General features: G+C 37.5%; 1 protein-coding gene across 3 annotated transcripts in view; it reads right to left on the bottom strand.

Moving 5' to 3' along the window:
- Positions 1 to 13642, bottom strand: part of KCTD3 (potassium channel tetramerization domain containing 3) — a 69676-nt gene extending 56034 nt beyond the window's left edge. Inside the window, exons 1-8 of one of the 3 annotated variants that reach the window (XM_019920545.3) lie at positions 13163 to 13642; positions 9255 to 9308; positions 8959 to 9004; positions 8011 to 8084; positions 2612 to 2670; positions 2260 to 2340; positions 1145 to 1285; positions 596 to 686 (exon numbers count right to left, since the gene is read on the bottom strand). In XM_019920545.3, the coding sequence (XP_019776104.1) occupies positions 596 to 686; positions 1145 to 1285; positions 2260 to 2340; positions 2612 to 2670; positions 8011 to 8084; positions 8959 to 9004; positions 9255 to 9308; positions 13163 to 13245 (629 nt within the window). In that variant the 5' untranslated portion in view covers positions 13246 to 13642. Of the gene's footprint in view, positions 1 to 595; positions 687 to 772; positions 983 to 1144; positions 1286 to 2259; positions 2341 to 2611; positions 2671 to 8010; positions 8085 to 8958; positions 9005 to 9254; positions 9309 to 13162 lie in introns of those variants that run through there. The other 2 variants (XM_019920544.3, XM_073800340.1) reach the window with 2 other exon arrangements.
- Positions 13643 to 20865: the final 7223 nt, after the last annotated feature.

The raw sequence follows: 20865 nt of genomic DNA, 5'->3' as shown, positions 1-20865 counted from the left end.
GAAAAAGAGAAATCACTGGTGTACACTTTTCCTTGTTCCCTGTTAGTTACTGAGAATGCAAGAATTAGTAAAACCAAACTACCTCTGTGTAAAGATCACACATTATAGATGTTAAACTACATCACTTCTGCCTACAACTGTCCTGCTTCACCTCGTTCCCAACCATATGGCAGTCATGACCAATGTAGGGTCCTATTCTCCCCTACCGTAGAGTACAGAAGACTCAATCATTATAGACAAAAAACACAGGGCTCACATTAACAATCCTGCCTCATCATTTAATACAATAGTTAAAAGATTCAGAAGCTGGATATACTAAGCAAGAAGATGTAACTTCAAGATATCTCAGTTATATCACAGTTCACACTGTATATGCAATATTTAAGACATACTAAGGCTATCAATAATATTTACCAAATTAGTTGTGAGAATAAAAGCAAACTAAATCTAATCAGGAGATACAGAAGTGGGCAAAATATGAAGGAAAAATATTTGATGACTAAAATAAATAGCTCTTAAATCTATAAAAATAAAATCACAATATTAAAAAATACCCCCCAAAATAAAAAGCAAACCATTATTAATTATACAATACCTGTAACACACAGCAAAATGGGCATATGCAGCTACAATCCAGTTGTGATGGCCAGCTACTATTAGTACCTTTCGTGGATCCACAGGAAATCCTGTTGATATTAGCAAAAGAAATCTTTTACGTTCTAAAGAAGGAGTTGGCAAAACTATGACTAACAGGCCAATTCCAGTCCGCTACCTCTTTTGATAAAGAAAGCTTTGCTGGAACACAGCCATTCACATCTGTGCATACATCCTCATCGCTGCTTTCGTGCCACAATGAAAGCTGAGCAGTTCCAACAGAGACCCTTCAGCTCATGAAGCCCAACAGGTTCGCTGTCTGGCCCTTTCCAGAAAAAGTCTGCCAACCTCTGTTCTAAAGATTTAGAGCTAACAGAAGATCATGAACTTTCTAAATAAAAATTATGTTAAGTGAGATTCTTCAAGATATAAATGGTAGATCTAGATTAAAAAGAGATAAAGCAAAAATCACATCTTTAAAAATAATTACTCAATATCATCTAGAACTAAAAACATACGTACTTTTAAAATTTATATACTCTTTGCTTACCTAGCCTAACAGTCTCTTCCCCAGCTCCAGAGATAACAGGCTGTGTACCATTTCCTCGAGCTTCACCTTCTGTAAAATTTAGCCCATTTCTAGAATCAGCAGAGGATCTAGTAGTGTTGTTTATTTTACGACTAGGAATACCTATAAAAGGAAAGAAAAAGCTAAGTTTATTTCTAAGTTCACGTACCAAAAATTTTAAATTTCACATTATGGCTAAGAAACAAACAAATGTGAATTTCATTATAGCCAAAATTTATCTTCCAATATACCAATTTACTGCAAATAATTAACTACCATAGAAAACAAGACGAGATTTTTTAAAAATAAAATTCATTCAACAGATTTGATACTTATGTTATATATATAAAAAGTAAGACTAAGACTTATCATATTATACTCTGTATCTACCTAGCTCTAGGTTACCAAATCAATCAATCACTAACTCATTCATTCTGTCACTAGTCTTCACATTTATGGAACAGTTACTATGCGTTAGGTACTATTTACTAATTTAAACCGCTCTACAGCTGAATTGCCTTATACTTTCAAACATCTCTTATTTGGCAGGAGAGCCTTTTTCAAAATGAAATCTTGTTCAAAAGCCTGCTACAACACAGGTGAAGACCGAACTCTTCTAACTCACTGAAGAGGGGCAGAGATGACATGCACCTCACACTCCTCTGCCTGTACACTGCTAAATCTCTAAAAACTCCTGGGGTTCCACAAAGGAGATCAACAACCAATTCTCAAACACGGGAGTCAGCAAATCTGGCCATGGCCAAGTCCAGCCTGATGGCTCTTTACGTAAATAAAGCTGTTATTAGACACAGTCTCACCCATGCATTTCTGTAGCGTTTATGGCAGAGCTGAAGAGTTGCCACAGAGATCTTTTAGCTCACAAACCCATCTGGCCCTTTACAGAAAAAGTTTGGCAAATCCCTACCCTAATACACAGTATGACTTAACTTCTGTTAATATTAAAGTTCTCACTTTTTCTAGTAGATTTACAAAGGAAACTCAATAATCAAGAAACAGATTTTCCTACTCACACATCTGTACTTACTTAATGATAAAAAGACTTAAAAAAAAGAACTAAATAAATAAAGCAGAAGTACCTGGTGGAGGCAAGTAACCATGAAAAAGGACACTGCCACAAGATGAACGCTCCAGTTCTTCACATAAGAGAAGCCTTCTTACTAAAAACATTTCAAAGCAAACTTGTCAAGAGTACATGCAAACACAAAAATAGTACTCCACTTTTATTTTCTCTAGTTAAAGAGGATAAGGAAAGAAAAGGAAAATGTTTAAGTTAAATCAGCTGACAACACCTTTTTACTATGAAAATCCACAAAAAGCAAGCACTGAGTAGTCCATCAAAAATTAGAACCTGATATAAAACAGATTTCATTTGCACAAGTTTAGTGCTCAAAGGGTCAAATCATAAATATAAAATACTAGAATACATACCTAATGGAGTGATTCCATAAAATTCTGCTTCATGCCTGAGAACATTAATACTCACTCCCCTACAAAGAAACCAATGAATGATGTAAGTCCTCTAACACTGGCAACTCGGATTATCATCTGAAGCAAAAAGAAAAAGTACTAGGTTCTTAATGAACAAAGTCATAGGGCTTTAAAACTTACTTTTTTCCTAAGATCCTTAATTATTTGAAGAAGTATAGATAAAAAAAACTGCACACCACCAAGAACGTTTTCTTACTAAAAAAACCATTTATATATAGATGAATTGGATGACTAAATGAGAGATTAGGGCTTTATAGGGTTAATACAAGTAATTATCAGAAGTATCTAATAAGGCAAACAAGAGTGGAAATCATTCCTATGGTATTAATTGCTTTTAACCATAATTTCCATACATATTTTAACCTCCCCAATTATCCTATAAGCTCCCTGCAAGCATGTTCTCCTCTGATCCATGTTTGTATGCCTCATGCAGGGCCTACCACAGTGCTTGTATGTAATTGTTATGCAATCCATATTTATTGAACAAATAAATTCAGATAAATGACTCTTCTCAACAGAAACCAAAAACAAAAGCAAAACAGAAGGCGGAGGAAAACAAAGATCAGCCTTAAGAAGGGCTGTTACCCAGACAAAGATGTTACAAGAAAGTAATATGAAAATAAGAAGTAAAAAAAAAAAAAAATAGAAGCTTAAGAGTTTAAAATGATTCATTTTAGGTTTCAGTTATAATCTGTTCTTACTTTAAAAATATTGCCTGGGCAGAAAAAAGAGGGGACATCACTGCAAATTCCATGAAAATTAAAAGAATAAAGGAATACTATGAACAACTCTATGCCTACAAACTTGATAGCCTAGGTGAAATGGACAATTGCTTGAAAGACACCATCTGCCAGAGCTCACACAAGAAAGACGATCCATCTCAATCGGTCTACATGTATTAAAGAAACTGAATCAACAATAACCTTCCAACACAGAAAGCACCGTGCCCAGGATTCACTGGTGAATGCCACCAGACACTGAAGGAAGAAATTAGACCAATCCTCTACACTCTCTTTCAGAGAAAGAAGCAGAGAGAACACTTCCTAACTCATTTTATAAGGCCCTCACTACTTTAATACCAAAACCAAACAAAGACATTACAAGAAAACTACAGACCAATATCTCTCATGAACACAGATGCAAAAATTCTCAACAAAATATTAGCAAACCGAATCCAACAATGTCTAAAAAGAAATATACACTACAACCAAGTGGGTTTTATCTCAGGTACGCAAGGCTGGTTCAATATTCTAAAATCAATTAATGTAATCTATCACATCAACAGACTCACATGATCATATCAATAGGTGCAAAAAAAGCGTGTGACAAAATCCAACACCCATTCATAGTAAAAAGTCTCAGTAAACTAGGAACAGAGGGGAACTTTCTCAACTTGATAAGACTATTTAAAAAAAAATCCTATAGCTAGCATCATATTTAATGGTAAGAAATTTGAAACTTCCCACTAACATCTGGTTACAAGACAAGGATAGTCCCTCTCACCACTCCTTTTCAACTTCATACTGGAAATCCTTATTTACACAAGTCAAGAAAAGAAAAGAAAAGGCATACAGATTGGGAAGAAATATATAAAACTGATGATCACAGATGACATGATTGTCTATATAGAAAATCCAAATGAATGGACAAAAAACTCCTGGAACTAATAAGCAATTATAGCAAGGTTGCAGAATACAAGGTTAATGTACAAAAGTCGATTGCTTTTCAATATACCAACGGTGAACAAGAGAAACTTGAAATTAAAAACACAATACCATTTACATTAATACCCCCCAAAAAGAAATACTTAGGTATAAATCTAACAAAATATATACAAAATCTATATGAAGAAAACTACAAAACTCTGACGACTGAAATCAAAGAACTGAAAAAATGGACAGATATTCCTAGTTCATGGACAGGAAGACGTAGTATTGTTAAGACATTAGTTCTTCCCAATTTGATCTGATTCAATGTAATCCTATTCAAAAGTCTAGCTAGTTATTTTATGGATATCAACAAATTGATTATAAAGTTTACATGGAAAGGCAAAAGATCCAGAATAGCCAACACAATACTGAAGGAGAAGAACAAAGTTAGAGCACTACCACTACCCAACTTCAAGCTTTATTATAAAGCTAGAAAAATCAAGATAGCACAGTACTGGTGAAAAGAATCAACAACAGATCAATGGAATAGAACAGAAAGCCCAGAAATAGATCCCATACACATAGTCAACTGATCTATGACAAAGGAGCAAAGGCAAAACAATGGAGTAACAAATGGTGCTGAAACAACTGGACATCTGCATGCAAAAAAAAAGAGAGAAATTAGTCTAAACACAGACCTTACACCCTTCACAAAAATTAACTCAAAGGGCTTCCCTGGTGGCGCAGTGGTTGAGAGTCCGCCTGCCGGTGCAGGGGACACGGGTTCGTGCCCCGGTCTGGGAAGATCCCACATGCCGCGGAGCGGCTGGGCCCGTGAGCCATGGCCGCTGAGCCTGCGCGTCCGGAGCCTGTGCTCCGCAACGGGAGAGGCCACAACAGTGAGAGGCCCGCGTACCGCAAAAAAAAAAAAAAAAAAAAAAAAATTAACTCAAAAGTGATTCACAGACCTAAAGGTAAAATGCAAAACTAAAAAGCTCAAAGAAGATAACAGGAGAAAACCTCAGTGACAGTGGGTATGGTGAAACCTTTTTAGATACAACCAAAAGACATAATCCATGAGAGGAATAAGGATAAGCTAGATTTCATGAAAATTAAAAACTTCTGCTCTACGAAAGACAATGTCAAGGAAATAAGACAAGCCACAGAATGAGAGAAAATATTTGCAGAAGACAAATTTGATAAGGGACTGTTATCCAAAATATACAAAGAACTCTTAAAACTCAACAATAAGGAAACAAATTCAATTAAAAAATGGGCCAAAGACCTTAACCGAGGAAGATACAGAGGTAGCAAATAAGCCTATGAAAAGATGCTCCACATCATATGTCATTAAGCAAATGCAAATTAAAACAATGAGTTTCTACTACACATTAGTTAACATGGCCAAAATCCAGAATCCTAACACCAAATGCTGGCAAGGATGTGAAGCAGTAAGAACTGTCATACATTGCTGGTGGGAAAGCAAAATGCTACAGCCACTCTGAAAGACAGTCTGAGGGTCCTATAAAACTCTTACCATACGATCCAGCAACTGCACTCCTTGGTATTTACCCAAAGGAGTTGAAAACTTACGACCACACGAAAACCTGCACATGGATGGTTTCATAGCAGCTTTATTCCTAACAGCCAAAACTTGGAAGCAACCAAAATGTCCTCTTTAGTAGGTGAGTGGAAAAATAAACTGGTATATTCAGCTAATGAAATATTATCAGCATTAAAAGGAAATAACATGAATAGACATGGAGGAAACTTAATTGCATAATATTAAGTGAAAGAAGCCAATCAGAAAAGGCTACATACTGTGTGATTCCAAATATGACATTCTGGAGAAGGCCAAATTATGGAAATAATACTTTGTACAGTATTATAAAGATGAACACGTGTCATTATACATTTGTGCTAACTCATAAAATGTACAACACCAAGTGAACCAAAGGTAAACTATGGACTTTGGGTGACTATGATGTCAATGTAGGTTCACATCAATCGTAAAAAAAAAAAAAATGTATCATTCTGGTAAATGATGTTAACAGTGGAGGAGGTTGATAATGAAGGCAGGGGGCACATGGGAAATCTCTGTACCTCCCTCTCAATTTTGTTGTAAACCTGAAACTGCTATTAAAAAAAGAAGTCTTAAAAAACAACAGACAAAAAAAATTCCGTAGGCCTAATGAACACGTGTAATTGCGATATTAAATTGCTTTTATTTGTGAAATTGGTTGTAACTAGTTTAATAAGAACAGTTAAAACTTTCTTATTCTATTTCAAAACTACTTGTGTTAACAGTACAGTAGCACTGGCTAATTATTTGTCTGGGGAAGACAGACAAATATGATAATGATAATACAGTGTGATAAGTGCAATACAAGAATTTTATGCAAAAAACAGAAGTAGAACATAGTATTCTTTTTTCAATTCCTTCCCACCTCCTTTTAGAAGGTACTACTCAGAGAACTTAAGTTTGCTAGGCTTCCCTAAATGAAATAAAGAAGTAAGTTGAAAGAAAAGCAGTGAATACAAATATTTAAACTATTATATTTCTGCCTTTCATGGGTGATTTAGTCGTGGATTAGTCACAAGGACACTGACTAGGAGTAAATTTAGGCTTTAATCAAATGCTAAAAATAATTTTACCCCAAAAGTAAGTAGTTAGTAATATACTTCCCACTTCCACCCCAGGCCAAGAAATAGACAAACAAAAAGCCCCAACAAACTCTTTTATTCATTCAATAAATATCTATTGAGCAGCTACTATACGTGCCATTTTAACAACACTGGGAATACAGCAAGGAACAAACCAAACAAAAAAATCTTTGCTTTCAAGGAGCGCATATTCTAGTAAATATAAGCCCCAAATTATACAATATTATAAAGAAGCAGCTTAAAGAAACAATTAGAATTCTAAAAGGTGTTATCTCAAAAAGTATTAATAAGTCCTTAAGTGAAAGTTCATTAGGAATATATGAAATAAAACAATAAAATACAAATTAGATTGTAGCTTCCATTGTAGATTGTAGACTATGGCAAAGTTAAAGAAATAGTTTAAATGGTCATTCATTTACCCACCGAAGAAAAATATCGCTATGCGTCAAGCACAATGCTCGATCCTACAGGTATACAGTAAACAACTTGTCCTTTTAGAATTTAAAGTCTAATGGAAGATAGACGACTGGGGTAGTGGCAGTACAGGAAACTCTGAACACCTGCATCAGGCAGACACAGCAGGGATCATTGAAATGATCAGAATCAAGCTGAGAGCAGAAAGAGTTGAAAGTGTTGAAGCAACAGAAATGAAGCAGGAGCTAGATTAGAGAGAGCCTTAAGAAACAACAGGAAGTCCAAAATCCTTAGCCATTAATCCAGTAACACGTAAGAGTTGTAAGCAGAGGAATAACCAGATTAGATTTACATTTTCAGAAGTTAATTGTGGCTACAGTGTGAAAAATGAATTGAAGGGATATAAGAATGAAGACAGGCAAATTGGTAAGAAAGCTATCAGAGTAACCCAGAGGAAGGGATGATGGTGGCCTGTATCTATGACAGTTTAATTCTGATGAAACTTTTAAACAAAAATAATCTTGGGGCAGGGAAAAAAACTTTTCTTCATAAAATATACCCAAAACCATACCTTTGAATAAAAAATTTACTTTAAAAAAATACATTTCTTACCTTAAGTCTAGTTCTTTTGTCCGAAGAAAATTTAAAATGGGTGCAAACGCTGCTGGATCTCTATCAATAAATATCTGTAAATAAAGAATTACAAATTTTACTTTCAAATTATAAATTAAACTTCTAACTTTAATATCTGTAACACTAACTTAGGGAACAAAAACTGAATTATTTAAATACTATATTTCCTTGACTCCAGTTCTTATGTTCTTATGGCTTCATAAATTCTTGCTTTTGTTTTTATTAGAATCAATCAGAAGTTGAAGAAAACACCACAGATTTGTAGAGATCTAATTACTGATGTCCTTTTTCTAATCTCACATGGACATTGTGCTGCTTTATTCCATCTGCAAATCTCATCACAGCAAATAAACACCTCTGGTCACTTTGTTGCCTCCCAAATGAAAGTCTTACTTGCTTTTGTGAGCCCTAGACATTTACTTTACATGCTATTGTTCATATTACAACTGCTTTTTAAATTTACAAACCAATTTTTTTTAACTGAAATTTAATAGTTCTTTACTACCCTCACTCCACCATTGCTGCACAAGTTCATAAGGTTATTCTCCAAAATAAAAAATTGTAGAACTTTTTGCAACATCTTACCAATATTGAAATATTTTAGTATTTACATTCATCTATTTACTGTTCGAGTTTCAATTACTGATTAAAAGAAATATTTCCTCTCTTGACAATGTAAGCTCAGATCCTACACTCTCTCTAATCATGATTACTTAAATTGCTATATGCCGTATTCCCAGTTTCAAGTTCTCTTCTATAATTACAGAAACACTATTCATGACAAGAAATCAAAATCTTTAAGTACATATACTTTCATTTAGTAGTTATTAAAAGAGTAGTTTCCCTGTCTTCTTAGAGTATAAGGATCAAACATTATAAGCATTTTTTGATCTAATTTAGAACATACATCAACATTGTTATACTCACAGCACCAGTTTCATCTCGAAGTGTTGAAATTCTTCCACTCAGCAAACTAGAAGTCATTAACATTAAGACAGAGTTAGTTTTTAAAATCTGAGTATGAATAAAATGCTCTAAGTCTTTCAAACATCAAAGACCAACACAAATGAATCATCCTATCTCCAAGGTAAAATAACAATTTAAAAATTATATTTTAAGAGTTAAGCTTTTGTATTCGATACATAAAAATATTTATTTTTTACTGTTTTAATAAATAATCAACTGTATTTTAAAAAAAGGTACTAAAGAATTATATGAAATACCTGGAAAAAAAGGAATCTGGAATCCACATAAGTGTTTGTCTTGAGGTACTAAACCTGCAATTAAAAAGTAGCTGGTATTATAAGAGAGGACATGATTTGAAATTTCCATGTTAGTTAACTTGCTTTAATACACTGGCTAATGATTTACAAGTTGCTGCATAGCTACAGCTGTATCAATTATATTCATTACTTTTAATATCTTTAAATTTTGCTACTTTCAATTCAGAGTTAAGTTTATTCCAAGAGCTGTCAACAAAATCAAATAATTAATTTGCTTACATATAAAGCTTCCTAAAACACTACTTTCTAGCATGCCAATCTACTGAAGAATCAATAATTAGCGCACCACACCAAGTCTAAAATTCTCAACATAACATACTATCTTCAGGTCACGTTTCATCTCTCCAACACAAACTGGTTTCCCCTCTAATAAGACAGTACTTCTTAATATCCCCAAACAATCCATGCTTACACCACTTCAGAATCTCCATCCCAGCTGCATCAACCTCATGTTCAATTATCTAAGTTCCACCCATCTTTTTTTTCATAAATTTATGTTTTTATTTTTTAATTTATTTTTGGCTGCGTTGGGTCTTCGTTGCTGCGCGTGGCCTCTCTCTAGTTACAGCGAGCAGAGGCTACTCTTCGTTGTGGTGCACGGGCTTCTCATTGCGGTGGCTTCTCTTGTTGCGCAGCATGGGCTCTAGGCGCGCGTGCTCATTAGTTGTGGCTCGCAGGCTCCAGAGCGCAGGCTCAGTAGTTACGGCTCACGGGCTTAGCTGCTCCGCGGCATGTGGGATCTTCCCGGACCAGGGCTCAAACTCGTGTCACCTGCACTGCCAGGCGGATTCTTAACCACTGAGTCACCAGGGAAGCCCCGCCCATCTTTCTTGATACCATCCAGGTTCTACCTTCTCTTTAATGGCTTTCCAAATATACTACCCTATCCTATCTTTCTGAGCTCACATTAATCCCACTGCACATAATGCATTTAACATTTCCTTTATAGTCTTGGGCTATTCACAACTGTTGCATTCACTCATTCAAAAATCACTCAGTAAACACTGTTTTGAGGTTAACTGCCATTTGATCAAGTCTGCTTATTACCACCAATTTGAGGGGAACTTTATCAAAGCCACGTGTAACAGACCGAGGCAAAACAATCAGTAACAGATGTGAACTGGCATGACAAAGAATTCGATATAGGGCTCATCCAGTCCAGCACTTGATGTCTGAATATTTTCATTTTAAGACTCATCACACTGCACTATGTATTTCTGACTCGCTGCCCCATCACCACGTGTCCTCACACAGAAGAGAGCCCAACAGACCCTTTACTTTCCCTCCACATTCATTTTCTAGCATTACATGACTGTTTTAAAGTAGCTCCTGTGCCCATGAATCAGGCTAAGAAAGGAGCCAGTTTACTCAAGAAAATATGGCAAATTTTCCCAAGCACATTTCTTACCAGAATCTTAAGAAAAAAATGAGAAGTAGATTACAACTAGTTAGAGGAAACTGACTTGGTCAAATCAATAGAAGCAAACCCAGTAAATACGGTAAACTGAAATATCTAAGGATCCACTGCAAAAATGAGTCACTGTGTTTTGGAGGCAATCAAATTAATTCCAAATAAGGATCACTTCTAACTTGTGACCTTTCACATTCACTGCTTATTCAGCAAATTGTTTGCCAAATAACTCAAATTTTGTGTTACTTAGAAAATTACCCAGGTCTGCTTAAAGTCATACTAGCAATTTCAATTAAAATCAGCAGTTCGGGGTGGGTTTAGTAATCTGGAATTTCTGGGCAAAGGGATTAGACTCTCATCCCCACCAATTTTTTTTTTTCTCCAAACAAGTGGAAGATAGGGGGAGAAAATCCCAGAGCTCTAAAACTGGTTCCAAATATGACTTCATGAAAACTACAACATTTAAAATTACATATGACAAGCATAATTCTCTGAAACGTATATATATGAAAAGCCTTTTCTATGTTTTTATCTCATATCTACAGTATGCCAAGAAAAAGATCACGTGCAATCTGGCCTCAGCAAAACATATCCACATTTATACTCCATGCTACTTGCCTCCTAAATTTACTTGGAAACAATCTAGTTAAAATTATTTATTCCGTAGTTACTGTTGATAGATAATGCCACTAACCTTGTATTTCCCATTTATTGCTTCAAATTTTTTTATCAATCCTGGAAGGTTGTACTATTATTGTCATTACACATTTTAGGAAACTAAGCACTAAAAAATAATTTGCCTAAGGTTGCTAAGCTTGTCTCCCACTGGCTGGTCCCAGACTTCTCTCCTGAGGCCTCAAATCATACTCATTCATAACAGAATTAATCACGAATGGAGCCACATTGGTTTTCTTTCACTTCATTAGGGTTCTTCTGGTAAATAATAACATTAACAATTCTAAATGAAACCTCATCTTCTCTACTTTCTGAATCATCCATTAAGTGTTAAATAAATGATAAAAATTGGTCATTTTTTTGATTAGACCCTACGTATACCATGTGCTTCTCTGCTCATAAGAAACTCTCGTTTGAGTGTCACACTATCACTTCACAGCTGAGTTCAATTCTATGCCACAGGTGGTTCTCCCAGTGGCAATTACTCAACTTCAAGGAAATTAGAAACTAGGGCAGGGATTTTAAATAACTATAGTGCTACTCTTCTGAAGGCCAGCTCTTGCAGGGTATTCCAGTTTTGCATTCATAAGTTACCAAAGCGGCAAAATTTTCACGTGATTTTAGGAAAATATCCATGTCTTGCATTAGGAGACACCAATCTTCCCCTCCATAAAACCAGAATCTATATAGCAGCAATAACGTTGTAAACTAATTAAGTTTTTTTGGGGGGATGAGAGGGGAAAAAAAGAGTGAGCGGAGAAAGCATTACTGTTTCCTGTGTTGAATTCTCCAGCACACTTAGAAAACCATTCAAACACTATACATTTTTACCACTATGGTTCACAGTGCTGCCGTTCTGTATTTTTAAAAATACTAGTAAAAAGTCCTAGGTGTTGAGCATAGCAAAATACACTACCTCCCAGGGTGCTTCATCGTTTATCTCCCACCTAGCCTAAAACTCAACTACCCCTTCCTTGAAACAGCTGGCAAACTCCCATTTCCGAGAGGAGTGACTCATAAACCATAGCAAATCCACAGAAGTATGATTCCCCCCCCCCCCCCAACAAGCTTATTAAAAGATACAGTAAGGGAGTGGAAGGCCAAAGAGAGATCAGAGAAGAGCTTTCGGTCTGCTTACTAGGAGAGCGCAACAGGGTGTCACTACCCAAAGCTTCCCAGAACCAACTCTTCAAACTGCAGTTTCTGGACTCGCTGCCCTACAAGTTGAACAGATCCTTCAGAGCCACGCATCAAGAAACTCTGAAAATAAATAACAAGGTACCGCGCATCTACGGCACTCCCTCCACCGAAATTCTTGGAGATTTCAAACAGCCCTTACTGAGGCATTATCGCCCGAGCAAATCGATTTACCTTGTTGACCAAAGAGAAAGGGAGGCAGATGCACCTGCAACAGTCAAACCACAAGGCCCGGCTTCTACAAAATAAATTCCTCAAGTACGCGCCAGGGTTAGGTAAGGAAGGCTATAGAATGTTCCTCTCGGCCTGATCCCCTAGAAAGGGGGAGGGACGTAGCTGATATTCTAGTAAGGCAGCAGCGCGGCCAGATAAACCCTGGTCTCGGTGATTCCCAAGGCCGCCTGCCCCTCGAGATCCGCGGACCTGCACCCGCCCGGAGGGCCCTGCACTCCCCGCCGACTCGGCGCCCATGCTCGCCCGCTATCCCGCCCCCCCGGGGCCCGGCCTCCCCCGGAGGTCGCCCGCCCGCTATCCCCCCACCCCGAGCCCCTTCTCCCCGACTCACCTGGTTCCTCCCACGTTCAGCTGCACGATCTCGCCGCTGCCGGCCGCCGCCGCGGCGAAGCTGCCGCAGTGCCCTCCCGACATGTCTGGCGGCTCCGGCGGCACCCGCCGCCCTCCCTCCCCGGCCGGGGCCGTGGAGCCCGCGGCGGGAGCCCGAGGCGGAGGCAGCGGCGGCGGCGGCGGCGGCGGCGGCGGCTGCAGGGCCAGCAGGGCTGCGGACGCCGGAGGGCGGGCGACGCGCGGAGCCTCCCCCACGTTCTCGGCGACCGGGCGGGGCTGGCGGGCGTCCGCCTCCTCCCCTCCGCTCCCGTGCCGCGGGAAGGCGGCCGGGCCTCCACCTCCCGTGGCCTCCAGGCCGCCCAGCCGTGGCCTGCCGTCAGCTCTCCGCTGCCTCCCTCGCAGCCGCTGCAGCCGCAGCGCCGGCGGGAGGAGGGGTCGCCGCGTGGGACAAAATACCGCGGCGTTCTGCCCTTCGCCCGCCACGGCCACCGAGCTTGAGGCGGAGGAAGGAAACGGGGAGGAGGAGCTTCCCAGCCCGGCGGCCGGCGCGGAGTGGGGGGTGGGGGAATGCGCTCCTGGACCAAAGCCGGGTCCCGTGGGATCCTGTTTCTTCCCTCCTACCCACGCAATCCCAGCACGTTTCTCTTTTACATTTCAGATTTTCCAGCCCCGGGACTCAGATTTCCCAGGTTGAGGACAAGTCTGGGCAAGTTTTCCTAAGCATCCTTATTGTCTCCCTTCTCCACGTGGATTTGGGAGATGAAAGGAAAATTTCTTAGAGGAAGTTATGCTTAAATGTTTACGTTGCTATTTATGGTGGAAATGCAGTGAAAATTGGGGGATTTTAAAACTTTATAGCGCTTATCTCAGCAAACTCGTTACCTTACCCTCTTCCATCTCATCCCTACTCTCCCAAGCAGTTCGATTTTGTTAAGAAGGGGAGAAAACAAAAGACAAAAACAAGGAAAAAAAAAAAATACCCCCAGGCAGTGTTGGGCCACATGTTTCCGGACTATAGTAAGTACTCAGCTAATGTTACACACACAAATACCATTTTTTAAAGTTTATTTATTTTTGCTTTAAACAGTATATATTGGAACTGGAAACCTTAATGGCTACTAAAATATATTTTTAAAATGGTAACACTATAATACCTGGTGAAGTAAAATTCATGTTTTATGGCAAGAGGGGAAATATTTAAACATAAAATTTTTCTTGGCTTCCTTCGTCCCTTTGGGGCGGAATGAGCATCTGCATTCCCCGGACCTCCTTAGGAGGTAACGTTCCTTCTTAATCTCATCAAGGGTCACAATTCTTTAGGAGATAATCTTCCTTCTTAATCTTGGGGCCGCTCACTTTGTACTCGTAGATCTGGATTGTGTAACTGTCAGTAATACATCATTTAATGTACAACCCTCTGTCTCAAAAACTTGTATAGCTATGCTTTGACCTCATAGGCAGAACAAACCTCGAAGCTTTCCGAAAGGCTGTTCCTGGGTTATAATTTTCAATTTGGCTCAGATAAAGTTTTTCATTGCTTTCTTTTTTGTCTTTGGAGATTTTCTAAATTCTTTTTTATTTAATGTTTTTACTGTAGTATAGTTGATGTATCCATTTCTTTCTTTTATCGACTAATTTATTTTGTTAACCTGATGGCTCCACGAGCTAACAAAGACAGTATATTATGTTTCAAAAGTCGTTTGTGGTACTAAAGCCTTAGCATGAATCCTGTTTTGCTATAATTTTACCATAAAAATGAAGATCTACATGATAGTATATTTTTAATTTTCATTGTCATATAATTTTTTTAATCCTCTGCTGGCAAATATGCCAGTGATATGATATCCAAATTTGACTTAAAAGAGGATAGCAGTACTTACAGATATAAGATAAATATTATTTACCCCAGTTAATGATGATGATAATAATAATAGCTAATAATAGCTAATAATAATAGCTAATAATAATAGCTAATAATAGCTAATCTGTATTTATTAAGGATTTATCATATCTACGTGGTTTAGATATTTTCTGTCATTTTTTTCTTCACAACTATTGTTTCACTATTTTAAAAATAGAAACGTGGGACTTAAAATGATCAGAAAACTTGCTCAAAATTATGTAGGTGGCATATAGCATAGCAAGAATTTGAAGACAAGCAGTTTGAAATCAGTGCACTATAACTCGCTATATCTCATATATTCACTTGATACTAAGAAGATCAGATTAAGGGAGAAGCGAACTAATAATTTTTCACACTTTAAACAGTATTAGCTGTCTTTGTTCTAACCCTTAATATCTATTTCTATAAGGATTGGAAATTTTGCTTTCAAATTTGCAGGATAGAATTAGATGATAAAAAAGGCCATTTAATTATCCCTGGGCGTTTAATTTTCCATTGGAAGAATGTAAAAGAGCACTTATTAACAGATTTTTGCCTTTAATGAATTCAAAAGGCAGCATAGAGTTATTTGTGACAAGGCTTCTTATCCTTCCTGAAATAAATAAATGAAACCACATTCATCTCAATGTGTAGTAATTATTAACTCTCAGCAAGACATCTCATCAGGAGAAGAGAGGACTCACTATTTTATAAACCAAATGGTCAGAGCTTCTTGATGTATCCAGATCAATGTGAGTCTGAAGGGATTTGTTACTCATAAAACTTAAAGTTAGGATATTATTTACTTCTTAAGAATAAATTGAAACATTATTATCAAAGACAGCAGAAAGGGAAAAAATATTTACAATATCTATCAGACAAATGATTAAAAATCCACAGCACTTGGTTGTATGTGTATCACTTTACAAATCAACTGAGGAGACAAAAAGGGAAAAATATGGAAAGTATATCAACAGGCAAGTGATGGGATGATAACTAACGAAAACACTGAAATGCTTGCTCAAACAACAGAAAAGGATGTAATTTTCACTCACGAGGTTGGCAAAAATTAAGAGATTTGGTAAAAATCCAGTGTTGAAATGGTCACACTCATGCATTGTTGATTGGCATTTAAAGGGTATGGAGTTTTTGAAGACAGCCTGAGAGTATCAACTTTTGAAATGTATATACCCTTGACTCAGCTCTTGTCTTCTAGGAATAGATCCTACAGACGTATCGTAGAGATGCACGATGTGCAAATCAAGAAGTGCATATTCATTGTAGCAGTGTTTAGAACCAACTAGACTGTTCAACAATAGGAGGATGATTTTTAAAAGTGTTGCATATTATGATTATTATGGGGCAAATCTGTATGAACTGACCAGAAAAGGTCTCCAAGTATATTAGTGGGAAAAAAATCGGGTCACAGAATAATGCATTATGAGTGCAACCTCATTTATTAAAAAAAAAAAAAAGCAAAACTAAAATTGTCTGTGTCTACTAATTTCTATCTAAAAGCGTAAAAGCGCATGTATTAAACTGGGAAGAAACCTTAACTCTAGAACAGTCATTAGAATCAGAAAGGAGAAGTCAGCAGTGATAAACAGAGGTAGAACCTTTCAACTCTGTAGACTTTCACATTGCTTAAAGTGTTTACAGTGGGTTTTCATTCATGTATTACTTGTATGTATGTATATGTGTATGTATGTATGTGTAGAGTAGATTCAAGTTTGTCTGCATGACAGTTTTTTAAATTTATTTATATTATTTAAAGACTTATGCATGTAAAAATATAAATTAAATGTTCTTTAAATACCATTACTTTTTTTAGTAGATGTGTTGAATTTGAGATGTCTACTAAACCAGTACTTCTCAAACTGTCTTAGGTGAAGGACAAGTTTACTTCATTTCCAATTCATGGAGATCAATGTTTTTTCCTACTGCACATGATTGGAACTCACCTCACACCACATGCAACTTATCAAGCAAATTTGACAACATGAACTGGTCTACACCCTGTGCAATGAGATAAGACCACTGCTGGCATCAAATTGCTATAAATGTTGTTAAACTCTTTCTCTCATTTTTATACTTAGTTTGTTGCAGACTGATGACAAATGATTTGTGGATGGACCACACTTAAGGCGGCACTGTATTCAATATTGAAGCGAGATGTTGAGTAGGCAGTTATATATAGGAGTCAGAAGTTTGGGAGGGAGACCCAAACTGAAACTACTGTTATCTTTACTAAAATAAAATTTTGGAAATTAGCAATATATAGATCGTTTTTAGAGCCATGAGGCTACCTGAGATTGTAAGGGGGTGAGTGTAATATAAAGAGACAAGAATAGGAATTAGGAGGGAGCCCTTGACTATACAATATTAGGATATTGGGAGGAGAAGGAGATACAGCCAAGGAGACAGAAAGGAGTACCAACAAGAGGAGGAAAACCAAAGAAGTATGGGGTCCTATGAGATAAGAAGTCTAGTAAAATAAAGACTGAGAATTAACAATTGGTTTTAGCAACATGAAGGAAATTGGTGACCTTGTAAGTAAGGGTAATTCTAGTGCAGTGATGGGAGAAACAGCATGATTGGTGGGATTTTGCTGTAAAGAACAGTAAGGAGATGGATGGTAGCAAACAGATGAAAGTAAGGTCAAGAGAAGTCTTCGTAAGATGATAAAAAAATAATAGTGGGCTTCCCTGGTGGCGCAGTGGTTGAGAGTCCGCCTGCCGATGCAGGGGACAAGAGTTCGTGCCCCGGTCCGGGAAGATCCCACATGCCGCAGAGCGGCTGGGCCCGTGAGCCATGGCCACTGAGCCTGCGTGTCCGGAGCCTGTGCTCCGCAACACAGAAGAGGCCACAACAGTGAGAGGCCCGGGTGCCGCAAAAACAAAAAACAAAAAATAAAAAAATAAAAAAATAATAGTAATAACCACAAGCCAATGGAAACCATTCAATAGAGAGCAAAAAAACCAGGTAATTCAAGAGAGGCAGAAGATAACTTTTGGACTTATGTCTTTGAGTAGATGAAAGGAGACAACTTCTAGTTAACAAAATAAAGAAACTGAGCCAGAAGGAGAATGGGTAATTTGCCCAGTGTTTGCAGTTGCCATTATTATTATTATCTCCTAACCCACTCTAAGTGTAGACACACCCCTTATTTGGGGTATGACCCTAATGATATACTCTATATATCAGATTTTAAAACAACATCTTTTAGATTACAAACAACGATAGGGGAAACTTCCTCAAACAGATCTGTCAATATCCAAAAACATGCCTTAAGAAAGGGGTAAAGGACTTGAAGTTTCACTGGGTCTCATCGATCAAAGCTAGAAAAATACACATTCCTAGCCTGATGGTATACTCATCAAAGATGTTAGTTTAAGGGAAATGAAGGACAATAATTTGGAGGCAGTAGTGAAGGGCCAGGATAACATCTACCCTCCAGCCCCATGGTATGAGGATTACAGGGAAGAAACTAGCTAACATTTGAGTGAACAGCAAGGGAATCAGCGTCCCCAAGGCAGCCCCCTTTCAGTCTGTAGAGAAAAATTTTTTCCTTGTGATGAGAACTTTTAGGATTTACTCTCAACAATTTTCATGCATAATATACATGATTTCATATATAGTCAATAATCTACATGATTTGTTTGTTTTTGAAATATAGTTGACCTACAACGCTACGTTAGTTCCACATGCACAACATAGTGATTTGATATTTCTATACATTACAAAATGATCACCACTGAATAGCTCTACATCTATACATTACAAAATGATCACCACTGAATAACTCTATTTCTATAAAAGAGTTTGAATTTGTAGTTTCAGATCTTCCCACAAAGAAAACTCCAGGCACAGTTGGCTTCACTGGTGAATTCTTCTAATATTTAAGAAATAAATAATATTAATTCTATATAACTCATCTACAAATCATAAGGATAGAGAATTTCCAACTCATTCGCTGAGGCCAGAATTACCCTGATACCAGAATCAAAAAAAAGACATTACAAGTAAACTACAGACCAGTATTCTTCATGTACATAGATGCATAAATGTTTAAAAAAATATTAGCACACCGAATCCAACAAAATGCAAAAAGAATAATATTTTTTACGATGAAGTGGGATTTACCCTGGGAGGGCAAGGTTAGCTTAACATTTGAAAATCAGTCAATGTAATTGACCATGTTAAGAAATTAAAAATTAAAACCACTGTTTATGGGACTTCCCTGGTTGCGCAGTGGTTAGGAATCTGCCTGCCAATTCAGGGGACACGGGTTCAATCCCTGGTCTGGGAAGATCCCACATGCTGCGGAGCAACTAAGCCCGTGCACTACAGCTACTGAGCCTGCGCTCTAGAGCCCACGAGCCACAACTACTGAAGCCCAGGAGCCTAGAGCCCATGCTCAGCAACAAGAGAAGCCACCGCAATGAGAAGCCTGCACACCGCAACGAAGAGTAGTCCCTTCTCACCACAACTAGAGGAAGCAAAGCAATGAAGACCCAACACAGCCAAAAGATTAATTAATTAAAAAAAAAAAACCACTGTTTATGACACAGAAAAAACATTTGGAAAAAATCCAATATCGATTCCTGATTTTAAAAAAAAACCTCTCAGCAAACTATTAATAGGATACACCCTTGAAGGACATCTGTGAAAACCCAGCTATTATCATACTAGTGGTTAAAGAGTGACTGAATGCTTTTCTCCTAAGACCAGGGACAAGATGAGTATTATCTTTCCGCACCAACTGTCCTCAACATTGAACTAGAGATTTTAGTCAGTGCAATAATGCAAGAAAAACACACAAAAGACTCTAGATTGGAGAGAAAGAAACAAATTATCCTTACTTAAAAATGACACAATCATCTATAGAGAAAATCCAAAGGAATCTATTTTTTTTTAAGCTACTAGAAAGTGCAAGTGAGTATAACAGGTTGGAAGGATACAAGATCAGTATACAAAATTCAATGAACTTTTTATATACTAATAATAGAAAAAAATTTTGAGGCTCTACTATTTTCTTTTTTCTTTTTTTTTTTTGCAATACGCGGGCCTCTCACTGCTGTGGCCTCTCCCGTTGCGGAGCACAGGCTTCAGACGCGCAGGCTCAGCGGCCATGGCTCACGGGCCCAGCCGCTCCGCAGCATGTGGGATCTTCCCGGACCGGGGCACGAACCCGTGTCCCCTGTATCGGCAGGTGGACTTTCAACCACTGAGCCACCAGGGAAGCCCAAGGCATTACTGTTTATAATAGCATGAAACAATACTTAGAAATACATTTGGAAAAAGATGTCAAAGACTTGTACACTGGCCATCACAAAACACTGTTGAAAGGACTTGAAGAGGACCAAAAAAATGGACAGATGTACTAATCTGTCTCAATATATCAATTATCCAGAAATTCATCAATAGATTCAATGCATCAAAATTCCAAAAAAAAAATTCCAGCGCACTTTTTAAGTAAAAATTGACAAGCTGATTCTAAAATTCATATTGATATACAAAGTCCTAGAATAGCTAAAATTACTTTTAAAAAGTAGAACAAAGTTCTACTACCTGACTTTAGGACTGATTTAAAAACTATAGAAATCAAGATCATGTGGTATTGGTGTAAAGATAGACAATTGATTCAAAGGAACAGAATAGAGGCCAAAAATAGAACCACAGATTTCAATAATGGTGCAAGGGTAATTCAGTTAAAAAAAATCAGTTTTTCAACAAATTTTACTAAGCAATTTGATACTTTAAAAAAGATGTTTGATCCAGAATTCACAGTTCATACAAAAAAATAACTGAAAATTCACTAC

This window comes from Tursiops truncatus, chromosome 1, assembly GCF_011762595.2.
Source record: "Tursiops truncatus isolate mTurTru1 chromosome 1, mTurTru1.mat.Y, whole genome shotgun sequence".
NCBI classification, from domain to species: Eukaryota; Metazoa; Chordata; class Mammalia; order Artiodactyla; family Delphinidae; genus Tursiops; species Tursiops truncatus.
Note: the sequence above shows the minus strand (reverse complement) of the source record. Positions and strands in the feature narration are given on the sequence as shown.